We start from the raw sequence: 21207 nt of genomic DNA on the forward strand, positions 1-21207 counted from the left end.
TGGACACGAAGACCCAATGTACCCAGAACCCACCGGTGGGGCAGCAGGAACCGAGGTGTCCACCCACCCACACGCACCCACCTTTTGTATAGGTGTCGGTAGGGTGTATCCAGGAATGGGGACCAGTTTGGCACTGGTGGGAACCCATGTCCCTGTGTGTCATGCAGTAGATGACAGTGCCATCCCAGTTTGGCTGGTGGGACCCCATGTGTCACCCCATAGATGGCAGTCCCATCCCACTTTGGCACTGGTGGGACCCCCACATCACCCCAGAGGTGACATTCCCATCCCACTTTGGCACTAGTGGGACCCCCATGTCACCTCTCAGGTGGCAGTGCCACCCCAGTTTGGACTAGTCTGGCACTGGTGGGACCCCACATCCCCATGTGTCACCCTGTAGATGACAGTGCCATCCCAGTTTGGCACTGGTGGGACCCCCACGTCACCCTGTGTCACCTCCCAGGTGGCAGCACCAGTTCGGCCCAGTCACTTACTGCTTCTCTCCATCCCAATGACCTAACACTTTATTTCTTTTTACAGCTTTGACCCTTTTTTGCACCGTTTCAGCCCATTAAACCCCATGGAGTGACATCACCGGTGGAACCGTGTCCTGTTGGGGGTGGCACTTGGGGACACGAGTGTCCCTGCAGTATTGGGGGGGGAGGGATCTCCCCAAGGACAGGAGGGTCCTGGGGGGGGACACTGGGGTCCCGGCGTGGCTGCAGCGGGCAGAAGGACCCGGGAGCGCCCGTTCCCGTTGCCATGGTCACCCGTTGCCATGGTCACCCGTTGCCATGGCGACCCGGCCGGTCCGCAGTGTGGTCACTACGGCAACGCCCCTCCCACTCCAGGCACCGCCATTGGCTACTGCGCTCCCTCTCTGCGTGCACTGATTGGCGGGTGAAGAAGCGGAAGTAAGATGAGGGCTGGGATCGGAACCTGAGGTGAGGGCGTCCTTAACTGGGAGCTGGCCCCAAACCAGTACACGACCTGAACTGGGAGCTGGCCTTAACTGGGAGCTGGCCCCAAACCAGTACAGGGCTTGAACTGGGAGCTGGCCTTAACTGGGAGCTGGCCCCAAACCAGTACAGGGCTTGAACTGGGAGCTGGCCTTAACTGGGAGCTGGCCCCAAACTAGTACACGACCTGAACTGGGAGCTGGCCTTAACTGGGAGCTGGCCCCAAACCAGTACACGACCTGAACTGGGAGCTGGCCTTAACTGGGAGCTGGCCCCAAACTAGTACACGACCTGAACTGGGAGCTGGCCTTAACTGGGAGCTGGCCCCAAACCAGTACACGACCTGAACTGGGAGCTGGCCACAGACCAGTACAGGGTCTTAACTGGGAACTGGGCCCAAACCAGTACAGGGCCTGAACTGGGAGCTGGCCTTAACTACAAGCTGGCCCAAACCAGTACATGACCTGAACTGGGAGCTGGCCCCAAACCAGTACAGGGCCTGAACTAGGAACTGGCCTTAAGTGGGAGCTGGCCCCAAACCAGTATAGAACCTGAACTGGGAGCCGGCCCCAAACCAGTACAGGGCCTGAATTGGGAGCTGGCCCCACACCAGTACAGGGCTTGAACCAGTACAGCCTGAACTGGAATGAGAGCCCTAAACTGGGACCAGAGCTCGAGCTGGGACCAGAGCTTGAACTGGAACCAGGGCCCTAAACTGGGACCAGAGCCTGAACTGGAACAAGAGCCCTGAACTGGGATGAGAGCCCTAAACTGGGACGAGAGCCCTGAACTGGGACCAGAGCCCTAAACTGGGACCAGAGCTCGAACTGGGATGAGAGCCTGAACTGGGACCAGTGCTCAAACTGGGATGAGAGCCTTAAACTGGGACCAGAGCCCTGAACTGGGACCAGAGCTCGAACTGGGATGAGAGCCCTAAACTGGGACCAGAGCCCTAAACTGGGATGAGAGCCTGAACTGGGACGAGAGCCCTGAACTGGGACCAGAGCTCAAACTGGGATGAGAGCCCTAAACTGGAACCAGAGCCTGAACTGGGATGAGAGCCCTGAACTGGGATGAGAGCCCTGAACTGGGACCAGAGCTCAAACTGGGATGAGAGCCCTAAACTGGAACCAGAGCCTGAACTGGGATGAGAGCCCTGAACTGGGACGAGAGCCCTGAACTGGGACCAGAACTTGAACTGGGATGAGAGTCCTAAACTGGGACGAGAGCCCTGAACTGGGATGAGAGCCCTGAACTGGGACCAGAGCTCAAACTGGGATGAGAGCCCTAAACTGGAACCAGAGCCTGAACTGGGATGAGAGCCCTGAACTGGGACGAGAGCCCTGAACTGGGACCAGAACTTGAACTGGGATGAGAGTCCTAAACTGGGACGAGAGCCCTGAACTGGGATGAGAGCCCTGAACTGGGACCAGAGCTCAAACTGGGATGAGAGCCCTAAACTGGAACCAGAGCCTGAACTGGGATGAGAGCCCTGAACTGGGACCAGAGCTCAAACTGGGATGAGAGCCCTAAACTGGAACCAGAGCCTGAACTGGGATGAGAGCCCTGAACTGGGACGAGAGCCCTGAACTGGGACCAGAACTTGAACTGGAACCAGAGCCCTAAACTGCGACCAGAGCCTGAACTGGGATGAGAGCCCTAAACTGGGACCAGTGCCTGAACTGCGCCAGACCCTAAACCATTCCCCCCCCCTTCCCCCCCCTCCCTCACTCGCAGGCCCAGCATCCCCCTCCCCACCGAGCCCCCTGACAGAGCGGCCGATGTTTGGCCAAACCGCTCCGTAGGCGGAAGCGCCGGCCGCAGCGCTCGCAGGCTCGCCCGGCTCCATCGTGGGTCTTCATGTGCTCCGTCAAGTGATGCTTCAACTTGAAACGCTTGTGACAGGCGGCGCAGGCGAAGGGACGCAGGCTGAAGGTCAACATGATGTGCCGATCCCGCTTGGGTTTGACGGCGAACCGTTTACCGCACAAGCAACCGAAACGTTTGCCATCGGGAGCCGCTCCCAGCTTCACCGGAGCATGAAGGGCTTGACCTCGGCCCAGGATCTCGTTCCCGTGAAGGTCCACCGGTTTCCAAGATGGTTGCGGGAAGACGGCCGCTCCTCCGGTTGTCACCATCGTGCCACCGGTTGTCACCGTCGTCCCGCTGCCGCCCGCTGGGATGACGTAGCTCACCTCCGCCGGTGCAAAACCGCCCACCAACTCGGTCGCTGGCAGGAGGTCCTCAACGGCGCCGGCGTCACCCACCTCCTGCTTGATGTAGAAGATCTTGGGGGGCTCGTGGGTATCTCCAGGTGCCCCGTCTTCCTCCTCCTCCTCCTCCAGCACGATCTGGAGGGCATCGGTGGGGCGGCGGCGGTGGCGGCGGCCACCCTCTTCCTCCTCTTCTTCTTCTTCCTCCTCCTCCTCCTCCACGCAGATCTTGAGGACCTCCTCACCGGCATCCTTCAGGAGGGAGCTCAGGGACGACGTCGCCGCTGGCGCCACGTCAGCGGCCACACGGATTTTGAGAACCTCCTCGCCCCCCTCCTTGGTGAAAGATGGCGTCGCCACATCACCGCCGCGGGTGGCCCATGAAGAGCCATCGCCACCACGCACGGGCCATGATGATGATGAAGATCCATCACCACCACGGGTGGACCATGAGGATGTTCCATCACCACCGCGGGTGGGACATGATGAGCTGTCGCCACCACGCATGGTCCACGAGGACGATGAAGACCCATCGCCACCACGGGTGGGCCATGATGACGCTCCGTCACCGCCGCGGGTGGGACATGATGACCCATCTCCACCACGGGTGGTCCACGATGATCCTCCGTCTCCACCGTGGGTGGTACATGAAGACCCATCACCACGGGTGGTCCACGATGACGCTCCATCTCCACCATGGGTGGTACACAGAGGCCCATCTCCACCACGGGTGGTCCAGGATGATGATGAAGACCCATCTCCACCATGGGTGACACATGAAGACCCATCTCCACCACGGGTGGTCCATGATGATGAAGCCTCACCGCCGCGGCCGCTTGACAATGACGATGATGTTGCCTCGCTGCCCCGCCCAGCCCACCGGCACGCCCCACCCTCCAACTCCCTCAGGATCTCCGAGCACTGATCTACCACGTGCCACATCTGGAGACCGCTGGCCACCAAGAGGTGACCAGGCAGGGCCTCCAACAGCAATGTCAAGCGCCCCGAGTAGATGAGGTGCAGGAGCCCCTCGAAGGCGTCAGGGTCGATGGCGGGGGGCAGCAGCAGGCGCCCCCCATCCTGTAGAAGAAGCTTGTCGTGGAAGAAAGGGGATGCGGCAGCCAAGACGCTCTTGTGGGCTGGGAAGATCCGGCCTCCCACGTGGACGGCCACGTCGCAGAACTTCCCCTCCAGCCGCAGGCGATTGAGGGAGTCCAGCAACGCCGCCGCGTGCTGGGGAAAGGAGATCTGCACCCGGCCCCCCTCCGCCGCCATCTTCCCCGCGATGAGCCTGTGGAGACAGGTCTGTCACACGGGTCAGGGGGCACCTGGTTGCCCCCTTGGGTGCTCTGTTGCCCTATGAACTGTTCTACTGCCCCATGGGGTGTCCTGTGGCCCCCTTGGGTGCCCAGTTGCCCATTCGGGTGCCCTGTTGACCCATGAACTGGTCTACTGCCCCGTGGGGTACCCTGTGGCCCCCTTGGGTGCCCTGTTGCCCCTTCAGGCACCCTGTTGCCCACCCAGGGTGTCTTTTTGCCCCATGAGGTGCCTTGTTGTCTCATGAACTGTTCCACTGCCCCATGGGGTGCCCTGTTGCCCAATGAATGTTCTACTGACCCATGGGGTGGTTTAGGACCCCCTTGGGTGCCCTGTTGCCCCCTTGGGCACTCTGTTGACCCATGAACTATTCTACTGCTCCATGGGTTGCCCTGTTACCCCCTTGGGCGCCCTGTTGCCCATTGAACTGTTCTGCTGCCCCGTGGGGTGCCCACCTGCCCACTTGGGTGCCCTGTTGCACCCTCAGGCACCCTGTTGCCCCCCAGGGTGTCTTGTTGCCCTGTGAGGTGCCTTGTTGCCCCATAAACTGTTCTACTGCCCCATGGGGTGCTTTAGGGCACCCTTGGGTGCCCCTTTGCTCCCTCAGGTACCCTGTTGCCCCATGGGGTGCTCTGTTGACCCATGAACTGCTCTACTGCACTGTGAGGTGCCCTGTTGCCCCCTTGGGTGCTCTGTTGCCCCATGAACTGTTCTGTTGCCCCATGGGATGCCCTGTTACCCCCTGAGGTACCCTGTTGCCCCATGAACTGTTCTACTGACCCATGGGGTGCCCTATTGCCCACCTGGGTGCCCGGTTGCCCTCTCGGGCACTCTGTTGCCCTACGGGGTGTCTTGCTGCCCCATGGAGTGCCGTGTTGCCCCTTGAACGTTCTACTGACTCATGTGGTGCCTTGTTGCCCCGTTGGGCATCCTCTTGCCCCACGAACTGTTCTACTGCCCCATGGGGTGCCCAGTTGCCCGCTTGGGTGCCCGGTTTCCCCCTCGACCACCCTGTTGCCCCCCCAGGGTGTCTTGTTGCCCCACGGAGTGCCCTGTTGCCCCTTAAATGTTCTACTGCCCCATGGGATGCCCAGTTGCCCGCTTGGGTGCCCTGTTGCCCCCTCAGCCACCCTGTTGCCCCCCCAGGGTGTCTCGTAGCCCCCCTTGGGTGCCCGGTTGCCCCCTCAGGTACCCTGTTTCCCCACGGGGTGCCCTATCACCCCCTTGGGTGCCCCATGGGGTGCCCCCTTGCCCCGGGGGGGGGCACCTATACCCCTGGGGCCGACCCGCCCCCTCGCTCCTGCCCCCCCCCCCGCCCCCGGCCGCGGCACCGGGACCCACCGGGACCGCCCCACCCCCACCCCGGTCCAGTCACGTGACCGCGCGCCCCGCGCTCACCCCCGGCCGCCGGCGCCTCCGAGCGGTGACGTACCCCGGGGAAGTCCCGCCCCCTCCTGCGGGCGGAGCGGTGACGCGCCCCGGGGAAGCCCCTCCCCCTCCGCGAAGGTTCCCTCTCCCAAGCCCCGCCCGCCGCAACCCCGCCCCCTCCCTGCCGCGAGAAGCCACGCCCATTTTCAAGCCCCGCCCACCGCGCGCAGAGAGAGGGCCTCCCCCGCCCCTTCCCGAACCCCCCTCGACCCCGGGAGGCCCCGCCCCCTCCTGCGCCCCGCCTTCTCCACCACCCGCAATCCCCGCCCCCTAAGCCCCTCCCCCTCCAAGCCCCTCCCTTTCTCAATACCCGCCCAACCCCGGCGAGTCCCCGCCCCCTCCCTTCCCTGAACTAAACCCTGGCAAACCACGCCCCTCGCCCTAAAGCCCCTCCCACCTCCCAGGCAGCCCCGCCCCCTCTCACACCTTTACTAAACCCCTGCAAACCACCCACCCCTCTCCTTAAGCCCCTCCCATGCCCCCACTCAGCCCTGCCCCCTCCCACACCTTCCCTTTACTAAATCCAGCAAACCACGCCCTCCCCTAAAGCTCCTCCCAGCCCAGCCAGCCCCGCCCCCTCCCACTCCTTTACTAAACTCCAGCAAACCGCGCCCCCTCCCCCTAAAGCCCCTCCCACCCCAGCCAGCCCCGCCTCCTCCCTCCCCAACCCGCCGCAAACGACTCCCCCTCCCCTCTAAGGCCCCTCCCACGCCCCCTCAGCCCCGCCCCCTCCCGCTTCCCCCAACCCGCCTCAGCCCTAGCCGCGCCCCCTCCCCAGTCTCCTCCCCCGCTCCGCCCCAGTAGGCGGGGCTACAAGACCGATCCGAGTTTATTAAAGGCTCCGCGGGCAGCGGCGGCCCCGGCGGGGGTTGGAGCCAGCCCAGACCCGCCATGGGGCCGCCCGCGGGCGGCGGATTGTCGGGGCTGCGGCGGGCCCGGGCCGGGGCACCGGGGACTGGGGGGGGCACGGGGGGGGCATGGGGGGAGGGCACCGGGGGCCGCTGAACGAGGGGAGGGGGCCGGTGAAGCGGGGGAGGGGGGTGGTCCCGGTGCGTTGAAGGGGCCCGGTGGATTGGGGGGGGTGTCCCGGTGGATGGAGGGGGGGGTCCTGGTGTATTTGGGGGGGGTCCTGGGGCACTTGGGCGGTGTCTCGGGGCATTTGGGAGGGTCCTGGGGCATTTGAGGGGGGGTCCCGGTGCATTGAGGGGTCCCAGTGCAATGGCGGGGGGAGGGAGGGGGGATGGGACACCCCAGTCCCAGTGCACGGGGACACCCCAGTCCCGGTGCACGGGGGGACCCCCCCCCCCCGCTGGTGTCGCACGAGGACACCCCAGTGCTGGCGCACGAGGATGGTGGTGCGTGGGGACCCCCCCCGGTGACGTCGCACAGGGATGGTGGTGCGTGGGAACCCCCCCGGTGCTCTCGCGCGAGGATGCTGGTGCACAAGGACACCCTGGCGCTGTCGCACGAGGCCGGTGGCGCACGGGGACCCCCCCCAATGCTGTTGCACGAGGATGGTGGTGCACGGGGACACCCCGATGCCATCGCACGGGGACACCCCAGTCCTGGTGCACAGGGACACCCTGATGCCGTTGCAGGAGGCCGATGGTGAACGGAGATGCCCCGATCGTGGTGCGTGAGGCTGGTGGTGCACGGGGATGCCCCCATCCCGGTGCACGAGGACACCACCCCACCCCCCCGATGCACAGTGACACCCCGGTCCCGGTGCACGGTGACACCCCGGTCGCGGTGCCCAGCGAGGCTGCTGCATGGCGGAGCTGGATGCACGGGGTGGGGAGGGGGGTCCTGCGGCTCCTGGTGCACGGGGTGGGTGCGATGCACGAGAGACGATGCACGAAGAGAAGAGAGAGGGGACAAAAAAAAAAGGAGGGGGGGGACACCCCGGCATGGTGCACGGGGGGCGGATGCTGTTGCATGGGGAGGTGTCGCATGGGGAGCTCCGGTCCTGGTGCACGGGGAGGCGTTGCACGAGGGCTGCCCCGGGGCCTGGTGCACGAAAGAGGCTGGTGCACGAGGGAGGTGATGCACGAGGAAGGTCCGGTCCCGGTGCACGAGGAGGCTTGCGCACACGGGCGGCGGGGGAGGAAAACGTGATGCACGAGGGAGGTGATGCACGACGGAGGTCCGGTCCCGGTGCACAAGGAGGCGATGCACGAGGGCTGCCCGGTGCGTGGTGACGTGATGCACGAGGGGAAGGTCCGGGCCTGGTGCGCGAGGAGGCTGGTGCACGAGGGGTGGTGATGCACGAGGAGCTGATGCAACGAGGGGAGGTCCGGTCCTGGTGCAAGGAGGGTGATGCACGAGGTGGGGGGGAGAGGGTCGGCGGAGGGGGGGGCTGGCTTGGTCCTGGTGCATGGGGAGGTGATGCACGGGGAGCTCCGGTCCTGGTGCACGAGGAGGTGCCGCACAAGGGATGCCCAGTCCTGGAGCACGTGAAGCTGTTGCACGAGGCCACCCTGATCCCGTTGCACGAGGCCACCATGATCCTGATGCACGAGGGGGCCCCCGCCGCCGCCGAGTCTCGCTGCACGATGAGCCGGTGCACGAGGGCTTGGCTTGATCCTGGTGCACGAGGAGCCAATGCACGAGGCCAGCCCAGTCCCAGTGCACAAGGCTGTCCCGCTCCCGGTGCACAAGGTCGCCCCAGTCCCGGTGCACAAGGAGCTGTTGCACGAGGAGTCGGTGCACGAGGCCTCCCTGCCCCCATTGCACAAGGACCCGATGCACAAGGAGCTGATGCATGAGGCCACCCCTGTCCCGGTGCACAAGGAGCCGTTGCACGAGGCCACCTTTTTCCCATCACACGAGGAGCTGTTGCACGAGGTCTCCCTGCTCCCCTTGCCTGAGGAGCCGTTGCACGAGGAGCAGTTGCACAAGGAGCAGTTGCACGAGGAGCCATCGCACGAGGCCTCCCTGTCCCTGGTGCACGAGGTGCCCTTGCACGAAGCCTCCCCGCTCCCGTCGCACGAGGAGCCCTTGCGGGAGAAGCCGTTGCGCCAGGCTTCCCCCGCTCCTGTTGCACGAGGAGCCCTTGCAGGAGGAGCCGTTGCCCAAAGAGCCCTTGCACGAGGCTGCCCCGCTCCCGTTGCACGAGGGAGCCGTCGCACGAGGCCGCCCCGCTCCCGTCGCACAAGGAGCCCTTGCACGAGGCCGCCCCGCTCCCTCGCACGAGGGAGCCGTCTCGTGTGAAGCCTCCCCGCTCCCTCGCACGAGGGCCGCCTCGTCTCGCACGAGGCCGGGGCAGGAGGTGGGGATGGGGGGGGGATCTCCTCTGTCCCCCCCCCCCCCCCCGCCACCTTCCCTTCCGCCTCCTCTTCCCCGGGGGTCGCCGGGGGCCACCGCCAGCCCCGGGGCGGGGGGTTGGGGGGGGTCCCGGTGGCCCCCGGGGCGGGTGCTAGTGCTCAGCAGCGGGGCCGCGCAGCTCGCCGTTGGCCGTGATCGGGGGTGGCGGGGGCGGAGGCGGGGGTCGCGCGGGGACCCCCCCGACCCAACTCACACCCGGGTCTGCTGCACCCACGGCGGAAAGCTGCCTCTCCTGCAAGGCACCGAGGGGGCTCATTCACCCCCCCTGTTCCCTGCTCCCCCCCAAAAAAAAAGTGTCCCCAAATGTCCCCAAGTCACCCACCACCCCACCACCCCCAACCCTGTGCCACCCCCCCCCCACCAGCTCCCCGACGCGGTGCGGCACTCACCTGCGACAGCTCGGTGGGACCCTCTGGTGCTGGTAGGACACCCCGCCCCCCCCCAAAATGTCCCCTGTCCCCCCCCCCCCCAGCCCCGGACAGGACATGGCACAGGGACGCGCGTGTCACCTCCCCCCCCCCCCAGCCCGGGTGAGGTGAGATGGGGACAGACACGAGACACGAGGATGGAGACGAGGCGGGTGACGGCGGGCGCCAGCGCTGGGGGACGGTGGGTGGCCCCCCCCCACCCCTCCAGCCACCCCCAGAGGGGACGGTGACCCTGTTGTCCCCACTGTTGTCACCCCCATGGGGGACATAAGCAGGACAGGGACAGCCCAGAACCATGTCCCCAAGGGGACATGGGGACACCCGAGATCCATGTCCCTAAGGGGGACATGGGGACAAAGGAGGGACATGGGGACACCCTGGATCCATGTCCCCAAGGGTTCCCGGTGTCCCTGGGGGACACAGAAGGGAGAGGGGGACACCCTGGATCCATGTCCCCAAGGGTTCCCAGTGTCCCTGAGGGACATGGGACACAAGACGGACATGGGGACACCCTGGATCCATGTCCCCAAGGGTTCCCAGTGTCCCTGGGGGACACAGAAAGGAGAGGGGGACACTCTGGATCCATGTCCCCAAGGGTTCCCAGTGTCCCTGAGGGACATGGGGACATAAGAGGGACATGGGGACACCCTGGATCCATGTCCCCAAGGGTTCCCAGTGTCCCTGAGGGACATGGGGACATAAGAGGGACATGGGGACACCCTGGATCCATGTCCCCAAGGGTTCCCAGTGTCCCTGGGGGACACGGAAGGGAGAGGGGGACACTCTGGATCCATGTCCCCAAGGGTTCCCAGTGTCCCTGAGGGACATAAGAGGGACATGGGGACACCCTGGATCCATGTCCCCAAGGGTTCCCGGTGTCCCTGGGGGACACAGAAGGGAGAGGGGGACACCCTGGATCCATGTCCCCAAGGGTTCCCAGTGTCCCTGAGGGACATGGGACACAAGAGGGACATGGGGACACTCCAGATCCTTGTCCCCCAAGACTCCCTGGTGTCCCAAGAGACATGGAGACACCCTGGGCCCATGTCCCCAAGAGGATATGGGGACACAGAAGGGACATGGGCACACCCCAGGTCCATGTTCCCAAAGGTTCCCAGTGTCCCTGGGGGACATGGGGACACAAGACGGACATGGGGACACCCCGGGTCCATGTCCCCAAGGGTTCCCAGTGTCCATGGGGGACATGGGGACAATCTGGATCCATGTCCCCTGAGATAGACAGGGGACAAGGGATACCAGGAGGGGACAAGGATGTCCCCGTGGCCACAACACAGAAGGGTCAGGGACACCCCGGATCCGTGTCATGGAGGTGGCGGGGGGACATGGCACAAGGGGAGGGACATGGGGACATCCCAAATCCGTGTCCCCTGGGACGGATTGGGATGAGGGATGCCGGGGAGGGGACAAGGTCCTACCAGGACAGAGGAGGGGCATGGGGACACCTGGGGAACGTGTCCCCAGGGGGAGACAGGGACATGGGAACACCCTGGCTCCATGTCCCCAAGGGTCCCCAGTGTCCATCGTGGAACATGGGGACAAAAGAGGGACATGGGAACACCTTGGATCCATGTCCCCAAGGGTTCCCAGTGTCCCTGCAGGACATGGGAACACCCTGGATCCATGTCCCCAGAGGTTCCCAATGTCGCTGGGGTACACAGAGACACAAGAGGGACATGGGGACATGCCAGCATCCATGTCCCCAGGGGTTCCCCAGTGTCCTGGGGACATGGGGACATCTCAAATCCATGTCTCCGAGGGCTCCCAGTGTCCCCAGGGAAACACGGAGACAGAAGAGGGACCATGGGGACACCACAGATCCATGTCCTTAAGGGTTTCCCAGTGTCCCTCAGAAAACATGGGGACACAAGAAGGACATGGGTGACCCAAGATCCATGTCCCCAAGGGTTCCCAGTGTCCTGGGGACATAAGGACACCCCAGATCTGCGTTCCTAAGGGTTCCCAGTGTCTCTGAGGGACATGGGGACACAAGAGGGTCATGGGGACACCTCAGATTCATGTCCTTAAGGGTTTCCCGGTGTCCCTTAGGGGACATAAGGACATGGGTCACCCTAGATCTGTGTCCCCAAGGGTTCCCGGTGTCCAGAGGACATGGGGACACCCCAGCACTGTGTGTCCCTAAGGGTCCTCAGCGTCCCTGCGGGACATGGGGACACAAGAGGCACATAGGGACACCTGGATCCATGTCCCCAAGAGTTCCCAGTGTCCCTGGGGGACACAGGGACAGAAGAGGGGCATGGGGACGCCCGAGGTCCATGTCCGCAAGAGTTCCCAGTGTCTGTGAGGGACATGGGGACACAAGATGGTCTTGGGGACATCCTGGATCCATGTCCCCAAGGGTTCTCAGTGTCCATGAGGGACATCTGGATCCATGTCCCCAAGAGTTCCCAGTGTCTGTGAGGGACATGGGGACACAAGATGGTCTTGGGGACATCCTGGATCCATGTCCCCAAGGGTTCTCTGTGTCCCTGGGGGACACAGGGACACAAGAGGGGAATGAGGACACCTGAGGTCCATGTCCCCAAGAGTTCCCAGTGTCCCTGAGGGACATGGTGACACTAGATGGTCTTGGGGACATCCTGGATCCATGTCCCCAGTGTCCCTGAGGGACATGGGGGCACAGGAGGAACATGGGGGACACTCCAGCATCGTGTCCCCAAGGGTTCCCTGATGTCCCCTGGATGCTACCTAGGGGGAAGGGGAATGGGGACAGGGACGGGGACGGGAGGACCCACCTGGCGTGTCACCGGAGGCCGAGGGTCCCGTGACAATGGCAGGGCTGGCCCGCGCTACCTGACGGACAGCTAGGATGAAGAGAGACACGGGGGTCAGGGCCACCGCGGGGGGACATGCTCGTCCCCGCGGGAGGGGTCGGGGGGGGGTCTTGGGGACACGCTGTGTCCCGGTGGTGGCCTTAGGGGGGGTGGGGGTGGCCCTGAGGTGGCTGGGGGTGACCCCAACCCAAGGAGGGGGTCCGTCACCGGCTCCATCACTTGGTGGGGGGAAGGTGGACTTGGGGACACACTGGTGGCCCTGCTCCTAGGCTGGGGGGGGAGAGGATGACGGTCCTGTGGCTCTGTCACCCCCCCCCCATGTCCCTCCAGTGTCCTCCCTGGAGGTGGCCCTGTCCCCCACTGGGGGTGACCGTGTCACCCCGGGGATGGCCCTGTGCCCCCTGGGGGGGGTCACTTTGTCCCCACAGGGGTGGCCCTGTTCTCCCTGGGGGTCACTTTGTCCCCACAGGGGTGGCCCTGTCCCCACTGGGGATGGCCCTGCGCTCCCCAGGGGTCACTTTGTTCCCCCTGGGGTGACCCTGACCCCCCCCCCAGGGGTGACCATGTCCCCCCCCAGGGGTGACTGTGTACCCCTGGGAGTGGCCCTGTCCCCCAGAGGGGTCTCCATGTCCCCCCCCAGGGGTGGCTTTGTCCCCACTGGGGATGGCCCTGTCCCCCCCCAGGGGTGACCATGTCCCCCCAGGGGTCACCCTGTCCGCCTTGGGGGTGGCCCTGTCCCCCCCCCCCCCCACATCCCCCTGTGGGTCACCAGATCCCTCCTGGGGGTGGCCCTGTCCCCACTAGGGGTGGCCCTGTCCCCCCCCCAGGGGAGGCTGCGTGTCCCCCCCTGGGGTCCCTATTTCCCAAGGGGTGACCATATCCACCCCAGGTGTTCCCCCCCCCCAGCCCCCTATGGGTCCCCAGGTTCCCCCCCCAGGACCCCATGTGCCCCCAGGGATGGCTCTGTCCCCCTGTGCCCCCCCCCCAAGGGTGACCATATGCCCCCAGGGGCCACCATATCGTTGTCCCCCCCCTCCCCCCCCAGGCATCCCCATGTCCCCTCTAGGGATGGCCCTGTCCCCCTGCATTCCCCATAGGTGACCATAGCCCCCCCATAGGTCACCGACCCCCACCAAAGATGCCACTACCCCCCCCCAGGAGTGACAATCCCCCCCAGGGGTGCCCATACCCCCCCAGTACCCCCCACCCAGGGATGCCAATCCCCCCCAGGGGTGCCCACCCTCTCCCAGCCCTGCTCATAGACCCCCAATTCCCCCCACCCACACCCCCAGGGCTGCCCATACCCCCCCCAAAGGGTATCCCCACCACCCCAGGGCTGCCCATAACCCCCCCCCCCCCCCACTCCCCCAAGGGTGCCCATAACCCTCTACGGGTGCCCGTGCCCCCCCCTCCAGGGGATGCCAATAACCCCCCATGGGTGCCCACATCCCTCTTAGGGTCCCAATAACCCTCCATGGGTGCCCACAGACCCCCAACCCCCCCCCCATGGGTGCCCAAACCCTGCCCCCCCCCCCCCAAGAGTGCCCATACCCCACCTGGGGTGCCCACAGGCACCCCCCCCCCAGCGATGCCCATACACCCTGCTAGGGGTGCCCATACCCCTACCCATGGGTGCCCATAACTCCCTTAGGGATACCCCCACCCGTGGGTGCCCCAGGTTCTTGTGTGTGTGTCCCCCCCGGGCCCCGCCCCCAGCGCGGCGTGGGATGGCCGATGTCACACGGAGCAGAGCAATGACATTGTAATTTCCACCTGAGCGTCGAGCAGCCGCCGCCGGCCCTCGGGGGGGTCGTGGGCGCCCAAGTGATCCCTGCGCAGCTCCTGCTCCACCAGCATCAGCCTGCGGGGCCAGGCTTCACCGGGGTCACGCTGCCACCCCCGGGGGGGCACCCCGGGGACACGGGGACACCCCCCGGGGTCCCGCTGCCACCCCCGGGGACGCCCCTCGGGGACACAAACACACACACACACACACACACACCCCCCCTGGCCCAGGACCAGGCTTCACCGGGGTCATGGGGACACCCCTGGGAACACCCTTGGGGACATCCCAGGTCATGGGGACACCCCAGGTAGCAGGGACACCCTTGGGGATGCCCACCCGGGGACACACTGTCATCCCCGGGCACACCCCTGGGGACACCACCCTGGGGCCAGGCTTCATCAGGGTCATGGGGACAACCCCAGGGACATCCTTGGGACACTCCAAGGACATGGGGACAACCCCAGGGACACCCCAGGTCATGGGGACAACCCCAGGGACATCCTAGGGACACTCCAAGGACATGGGGACAACCCCAGGGACACCCCAGGTCATGGGGACAACCCCAGGGACATCCTAGGGACACTCCAAGGACATGGGGACAACCCCAGGGACACCCCAGGTCATGGGGACAACCCCAGGGACACCCTAGGGACACCCCAAGGACATGGGGACAACCCCAGGGACACCCCAGGTCATGGGGACAACCCCAGGGACATCCTAGGGACACTCCAAGGACATGGGGACAACCCCAGGGACACCCCAGGTCATGGGGACAACCCCAGGGACATCCTAGGGACACTCCAAGGACATGGGGACAACCCCAGGGACACCCCAGGTCATGGGGACAACCCCAGGGACACCCTAGGGACACCCCAAGGACATGGGGACAACCCCAGGGACACCCCAGGTCATGGGGGCACCTCCAGGGACACCCTGGATCATGAGGACAGCCCTGGGGGCGCTTCACAAGGATACACTGCCACCCTTAGGGACACCCTGGGGACACCCCAGGGACATCCTGGGTCATGGGGTCACCCCAGGGATGCCCCCCCCCGAGACGTGCTGCCAACGCCAGGGACACATAGGGACATTGGGACAGACCCAGGGACACCCAGGGACATGGGATAACCCGCGGACAAACCCTGGGAACATGCTGCCACCCCCAAGGACACCAAGGGACACCCCGGGGACACCCCCAGGTCACAGGGACACCCCCCTGGGGACACGCTATGACCTGAGGGACAGCATGGGGATGGGGACACCCACCCAGGCACCCACTGCCACTCACCCCAAGGACATGGGGGGACACCCCAGTGCTATAGCAGGGACACCCCAGGGTCACACTACCACCCCCAGGGACCCCACCAGGGACAGGCTGCCACCCCCCAGGCACACCCTGGGGACACATGGGGACATGGCAGGGACAGGCTGCCACCCAGCAGGGACACCTGAGGGACATGGCAGGGACAGGCTGCACTGGGGGTCACATTGCCACCGTCCCGGGGACATGCAGGGACAGGAGGGGACACCCCCATGTCCTGCTATGTCCAGGCATCCCCCATGTCTCTCTGTGTCCCCATGTCCCCCTGTGTCCCCCGTGTCCCCCGTGTCCCCCATGTCCCCCGTCTCCCTCTGTCACCCATGTCCCCATATCTTCCATGTCCCTCTATCTCCCTTACGTTCCCCACGTCCCTGTAATCTCTGTGTCCCTCTATGTCCCCCCGTGTCCCTATAATCCCATGTCCTTCTATGTCCCACATGTCCCTCTGTCACCCATGTCCTTCTATGTCCCCCTCCACCCCCAGATCCTTTATGTCCATCTATTGCCTCCAAGTCCTTCTGTGTCCCCATGTCCCCCTGTCCTTCATGTTCTTCTGACTCTCATGTCCCTCTGTGTCCCCATGTCATCTATGTTCCACTATGTCCCTCATGTCCCTCTGTGTCCCCATGTCATCCATGTTCCACTGTCCCTCATGTCCTTCTCTGACCCTCACGTACCACTGTGTCCCCATGTCATCTATGTCCCTCATGTCCTTCTGTGTCCCCAAGTCCCTCTGTGTCCCCATGTCATCTATGTCCCACTGTCCCTCATGTCCTTCTGTGTCCCCATGTCATCTATGTCCCTCATGTCCTTCTATGTCCCCAAGTCCCTCTGTGTCCTTATGTCATCCATGTTCCACTGTCCCTGTGTCCCCATGTCATCCATGTTCCACTGTCCCTCTGTGTCCCCATGTCATCTATGTCCCTCATGTCCTTCTATGTCCCCAAGTCCCTCTGTGTCCCCATGTCATCTGTGTTCCACTGTCCCTCTGTCATCTATGTCCCTCATGTCCTTCTCTGACCCTCACGTACCACTGTGTTCCCATGTCATCCATGTTCCACTATGTCCCTCATGTCCTTCTGTGTCCCTATGTCATCTATGTCCCACTGTCCCTCATGTCCTTCTGTGTCCCCGTCATCCGTATTCCACTGTCCCTCATGTCCTTCTATGTTCCCAAGTCCCTCTGTGTCCCCATGTCATCTATGTTCCACTACATCCCTCATGTCCCTCTGTGTCCCCATGTCATCCATGTCCCACTGTCCCTCATGTCCTTCTGTGTCCCCATGTCATCCATGTTCCACTGTCCCTCTGTGTCCCCATGTCATCTATGTCCCTCATGTCCTTCTATGTCCCCAAGTCCCTCTGTGTCCTCATGTCATCCGTGTTCCACTGTCCCTCTGTCATCTATGTCCCTCATGTCCTTCTGTGTCCCTCAAGTCCCTCTGTGTCCCCATGTCATCCATGTTCTGCTACATCCCTCATGTCCCTCTGTCCCCCCATGTCCCTCACGTCCCACCCTGCCCCCACACCCCTCCATGCCCCCCAACACTCAAGTCCCACCGGACCTCCCCTCACCCCCCTCTCCCTCCCCAACCCCCCCAGCGTCCCCGGTGTCCCCTCGCTGTCCCCGGGGCCGGGTCCCTCCCTCACCTGCCGATGATGCTCTTGATCTGGGAGTCCTTCTCTGCCTGCTGCTGCCGCAGGCGCTTCTCGCTCTGCTCCAGGCGGTGCTGGTACTGCAGCAGGATGCGGCTCGTCTGCTCCTCCTGCGACACCAGGCGCCGCTCGTACTCCTCCAGCTTGCGGTTGGACATGTGCAGCCGCTCCTTCAGCGAGTGGATCTCCTCCTCGTACTCCTTCACCTGCCACAGCCCACACTGCAGGGCACTGGTGGCATCTCCCCATCCCCACCACGACCAGACACCCGGGTTCCCCTCCAACGGTGACACCTGAACACCTGGGTCCCCACCACCGTGACACCCAGACAGCTAGGACTCCCAATGGTGATGGCCAAACACCTAGGTCCCCATGGTCATGAACAAACATCTAGGTCCCCACCAAGATGACACCCAAACACCTGGGACCACCCGTGGTGACACCTGGGACCACCTGTGGTGACATCTGAACACCTAGGTCTCCACCAAGATGACACCCAAACAGCTGGAACCACCTGTGGTGACATCTGAACATCTAAGTCCCCACCAAGGTGACACCCAAACACCTGGGACAACCCATGGTGACACCTGGGTCCCCACCATGGTAACATCCAAACACCTAGGTCTCCACCAAGTTGTCACCCAAACACCTGGGACCACCACAGTGACACCTGGACACCCGGGTTCCCACCATGGTGACATCCAAACAACTAGGTCTCCACCAAGATGACACCCAAAGAGCTGGGACCACCCGTGGTGACGCTTGGGTCCCCACCACAGTGACACCCAGACACCTGAGACCACCTGTGGTGACACCTGGACACCTTGGTTTCCAGCATGGTGGCAGCTGGACACCTGGGTCCCCCCTGAAGTGATGCCCAGACACCTTGGTTTCCACCACAAGTGATGCCTGGACGTCTGGGTCCATCAGGGTCATCTCCTGGGGCCTGGACAACTGGGTTCCCAGGACCCCTGCCCCCCCTGCAGCTCTGGACACCTGGGTCCGTCGATGGTCCCTACCCGGTCCAGCCGGCTCTCGTCCATAGACTTGGAGTACTCCTTGAGCTTGTACTCCTCGCGCTCGATGTGGGAGCTCTCGATGTCGGCCGAGAGGTGCGGCATGTTGGACACCCAGGCCACCGTGCGCTCCGCTGCCGGCATCACCGGGTTCAGCGTCGACGGCGTCTGTGAGGCCTGGGGGGGACGTGGTGGGGGCACGAGGACAGGCTTGGTCCTTCTCGTCCCCATGACGTGTCCCCGCAGCAGCCCTCCCTGTCCACGCTGTGTCCTGTGTCCCCACGTCTCCCACGTCCCCCCACAGCCTTACCATGTCCACCCATCACCATCCTCATCCCCATCCCATCACCACCTCATCTCTATCGGCATCCCATCATTGTCCCCATCCCATCTGCATCCCTGTCCCCATTCCGTCCCCATCACCCACCTGTTGAAGCCCCGCACCACGTAGGACTGGAGGTCAACATGACCCCATGTCCTGCATGTCCCGCCATGTCCCCACAAAGTCCCCCATGTCCATCCATGTCCCTCCATCCCCACCATGCCCCATGTCACCCATGTTCCTCTGTGTCCCCATCCCCACCATGTCACCCCGCATCCCCCACGTCCCTCATGTTCCCCCATATCTCCACGTCCCCAGGTTCCCCTACATCCCCCACGTCCCTCATGTCCCCATGTCCCCCATATCCTCCATGTTTCCCACAGCCCTTATCTTCCCACCATGTCCCCTATATCCCCATGTCCCTCCACGTCCCCACCAAGTCCCCATGTCCCCCATATCCTTCATGCTTCCCATAGCCCTCATGTTCCCACCATGTCCCCTATGTCCCCATCCCTACCCTATCGCCATGTCCCTCATACCCTCCATGTCCCCCACAGCCCCCGTGTCCCCCATCCCCACCATGTCCCCATGCCCTCCAGCCCTACCATGTCCCCCAGCCCCACCATGTCCCCATGTCCCCCCATGTGTCCCCCCACCTGCTTGGTGACCGGCGGCTTCATCCCAGCCACCGACGCCTCCTTGGCCAGGGAGGGCTGCCGGGAGCGGGGGGGTCCGTAAGCCGGTTCGGGGGACGCCAGCAGGTTCCCGCTGGCCGGCCGCGGTTTGGGGGGCACCCCCAGGGCTGCCGGCCCCGGCCCCCCACCCTTCCCCGCCCGAGCCCCCCGAGGGGTGGGGGGCGGGGGGGCCCCGATGGTGATCTGGGGGGGGGCCAGGCTGTCCTGCAGGGAGAGCTGCCGCCGGCCGAAGTCCCCCCCCGGCCGGGCGAACTCATCACTGTAGCTGTGGCTGTGGGTGATGTGCTTGGGGGGGGGAGCCGCCAGCTCCTCGCTCTTGCTGTACCCGTGCAGGGGGGGGGCGAAGGGCCCCTCACCCCCCGGCTCGGGTCCTCGCAAGGGTCCGTCGGCCGCCAAATGAAAAAGGGGGTTCTGGAAGGAGAGGGGCACCCGCAACTGCGGCCCCCCCGGCTCGGGTACCCCCAGGCGAGGGGGGGCCAGGCTGGAGGCGCTGCCCTGCGAGAGGCGGCCGGGACGCAGGCCCCCTCCGGCCCCCCCTGGGGCTGGACCACCAGCGGCGAGCAGCTCGGCGGGCAAACTAGGGACGCTGTCAACGCGGCCGTCTTGAAGGTCCAGCATGGAGACGCTCTTGCCCACCCCCAGAGCCCCCCGGCCCCCCTCGGGCTCCGTCAGGTCGGAGCTGCTGGTGCAGTAGGCGGGGGAGGAGCGGGCCAGGGGGGGGCGGCTCAGGACCAGCACCTCCTGCGGCCCCTTCTCCTGCGGCGGGGAGGGCAGGCGGGGCACCTCCATGGAGCTGGGGGGGATGGGGGTTAAGGTGGGGCCAGGACCTCTGGTGAGGTGGGGCTGGAGAGAGGTCTCCATCCCAGTCCCATCTCCATCCCCAACCCCATTTCATCCCCATCCCATCCCCATCTCCATCTCCATCCCCACCTCCATCTCCATCCCTATCTCCATCTCCATCGTCTCCATCTCCATCCCCATCCCCATCTCCATCTCAGTCTCCATCCCCATTTCCATCCCCATCCCCATCCCCATCCTCAATCCCCATCCCTATCCAATCCCATCCCATCACCACCTCATCCCCATCGGAATCCCATCATTGTCCCCATCCCATCTGCATCCCTGTCCCCATTCCGTCCCCATCACCCACCTGTTGAGGCCCCGCACCATGTAGGACTGGAGGTCAACAGAGCTGTGGGGGCAGAGAGCGGGTGACCACAGGGACCCACGGTGGGGGGAGACACCCCAAGTGAGACTGAGGGCCACCGGGGTGACATGGGGGGACACCATGGGGACATTGGGGGACACAGTGTGGAGGTATCACGGGGTTGTGGGGGTACCATGGGGATGTGGAGGGACACAGGGTAGTTCTTGGGGGGGGTCTTCACCTGTTGAGGTCACGGACGAGGTAGGGCTGGAGGTCGGCCGAGGGCCCCCGCAGCACCAGCCCCTTGGGGGGCAGCCGCTCCCCCTGGCTCGGCTGCCGCTGCAGGTGGGGGTTGCGCAGGGCCACGCTGATGTCCGTCAGCAGCCGGGGCAGTGGGCCCAGCTTCAGCAGGGCCTCCTGGGGGGGCAGGTCAGCCACAATCCCCACTCCCCCACCCCAATAACCTCCCCTGCGGGTGTATGGGGGGGCTGGGACCCCAATGACCATGGGGGACATGGGCGGGTGGGACCCCAATGACCACCTCTGGGTGGGCACAAGTGGATGGCACCCCAACGACCTCCCATGGTAGGACACAGGGGGCTGGAACTTCAATGACCTTCCCTGGTAGGACATGGGGGGCTGGGACCCCAATGATGTCACCTGGTGGGTCACGGGTGGATAGGACCCCCATGACCTCCCCTTAGGGGGAAGAGGTGGATGGGACCCCCAAATGCCCCTCTAGGGGCACCCAGATGTCCAGGATGCCAAAATCTCCCCTGGGG

At 64.6% G+C, this 21207-nt stretch overlaps 2 protein-coding genes and 1 long non-coding RNA gene across 31 annotated transcripts in view; all 3 read right to left on the reverse strand.

Annotated features, from left to right (window-relative positions):
- Positions 1-506: 506 nt before the first annotated feature.
- LOC138682878 (uncharacterized) lies at positions 507-2660 on the reverse strand. Its single transcript, XR_011322774.1, has 2 exons — positions 1899-2660; positions 507-1841 (listed from the first exon to the last, which is right to left on the reverse strand). It is a non-coding gene; the product is annotated as an uncharacterized lncRNA (long non-coding RNA).
- A 26-nt stretch (positions 2661-2686) lies between these two features.
- Positions 2687-5920, reverse strand: ZBTB9 (zinc finger and BTB domain containing 9). The gene is made up of 2 exons (XM_069774406.1): positions 5888-5920; positions 2687-4463 (listed from the first exon to the last, which is right to left on the reverse strand). The coding sequence occupies exon 2, from the start codon at positions 4445-4447 to the stop codon at positions 2687-2689; it is 1761 nt and encodes a 586-aa protein (XP_069630507.1). The 5' UTR covers positions 4448-4463; positions 5888-5920.
- Positions 5921-9220: 3300 nt separating this feature from the next.
- Positions 9221-21207, reverse strand: part of SYNGAP1 (synaptic Ras GTPase activating protein 1) — a 31201-nt gene continuing 19214 nt past the window's right edge. For 21 of the 29 annotated variants that reach the window (XM_069774352.1, XM_069774351.1, XM_069774349.1 and 18 more), the window contains 8 exons: positions 20667-20842; positions 20429-20470; positions 19240-20071; positions 18265-18438; positions 17240-17451; positions 14256-14356; positions 12444-12512; positions 9221-9473 (listed from right to left, as the gene is read on the reverse strand). In XM_069774352.1, coding sequence (XP_069630453.1) covers positions 9340-9473; positions 12444-12512; positions 14256-14356; positions 17240-17451; positions 18265-18438; positions 19240-20071; positions 20429-20470; positions 20667-20842 — 1740 coding nt within the window. In that variant the 3' untranslated portion in view covers positions 9221-9339. The remainder of the gene's footprint in view (positions 9474-12443; positions 12513-14255; positions 14357-17239; positions 17452-18264; positions 18439-19239; positions 20072-20428; positions 20471-20666; positions 20843-21207) is intronic. The other 8 variants (XM_069774376.1, XM_069774350.1, XM_069774375.1 and 5 more) reach the window with 5 other exon arrangements.

The sequence above is a fragment of the Haliaeetus albicilla genome, chromosome 29 (assembly GCF_947461875.1).
Source record: "Haliaeetus albicilla chromosome 29, bHalAlb1.1, whole genome shotgun sequence".
Taxonomy (NCBI): domain Eukaryota; kingdom Metazoa; phylum Chordata; class Aves; order Accipitriformes; family Accipitridae; genus Haliaeetus; species Haliaeetus albicilla.

What these genes read in the sequence shown, in the direction of transcription:
- ZBTB9 (XM_069774406.1), bottom strand. Translation starts at nt 4,447, where the DNA reads ATGGCGGCGGAGGGGGGCCGGGTGCAGATCTCCTTTCCCCAGCACGCG.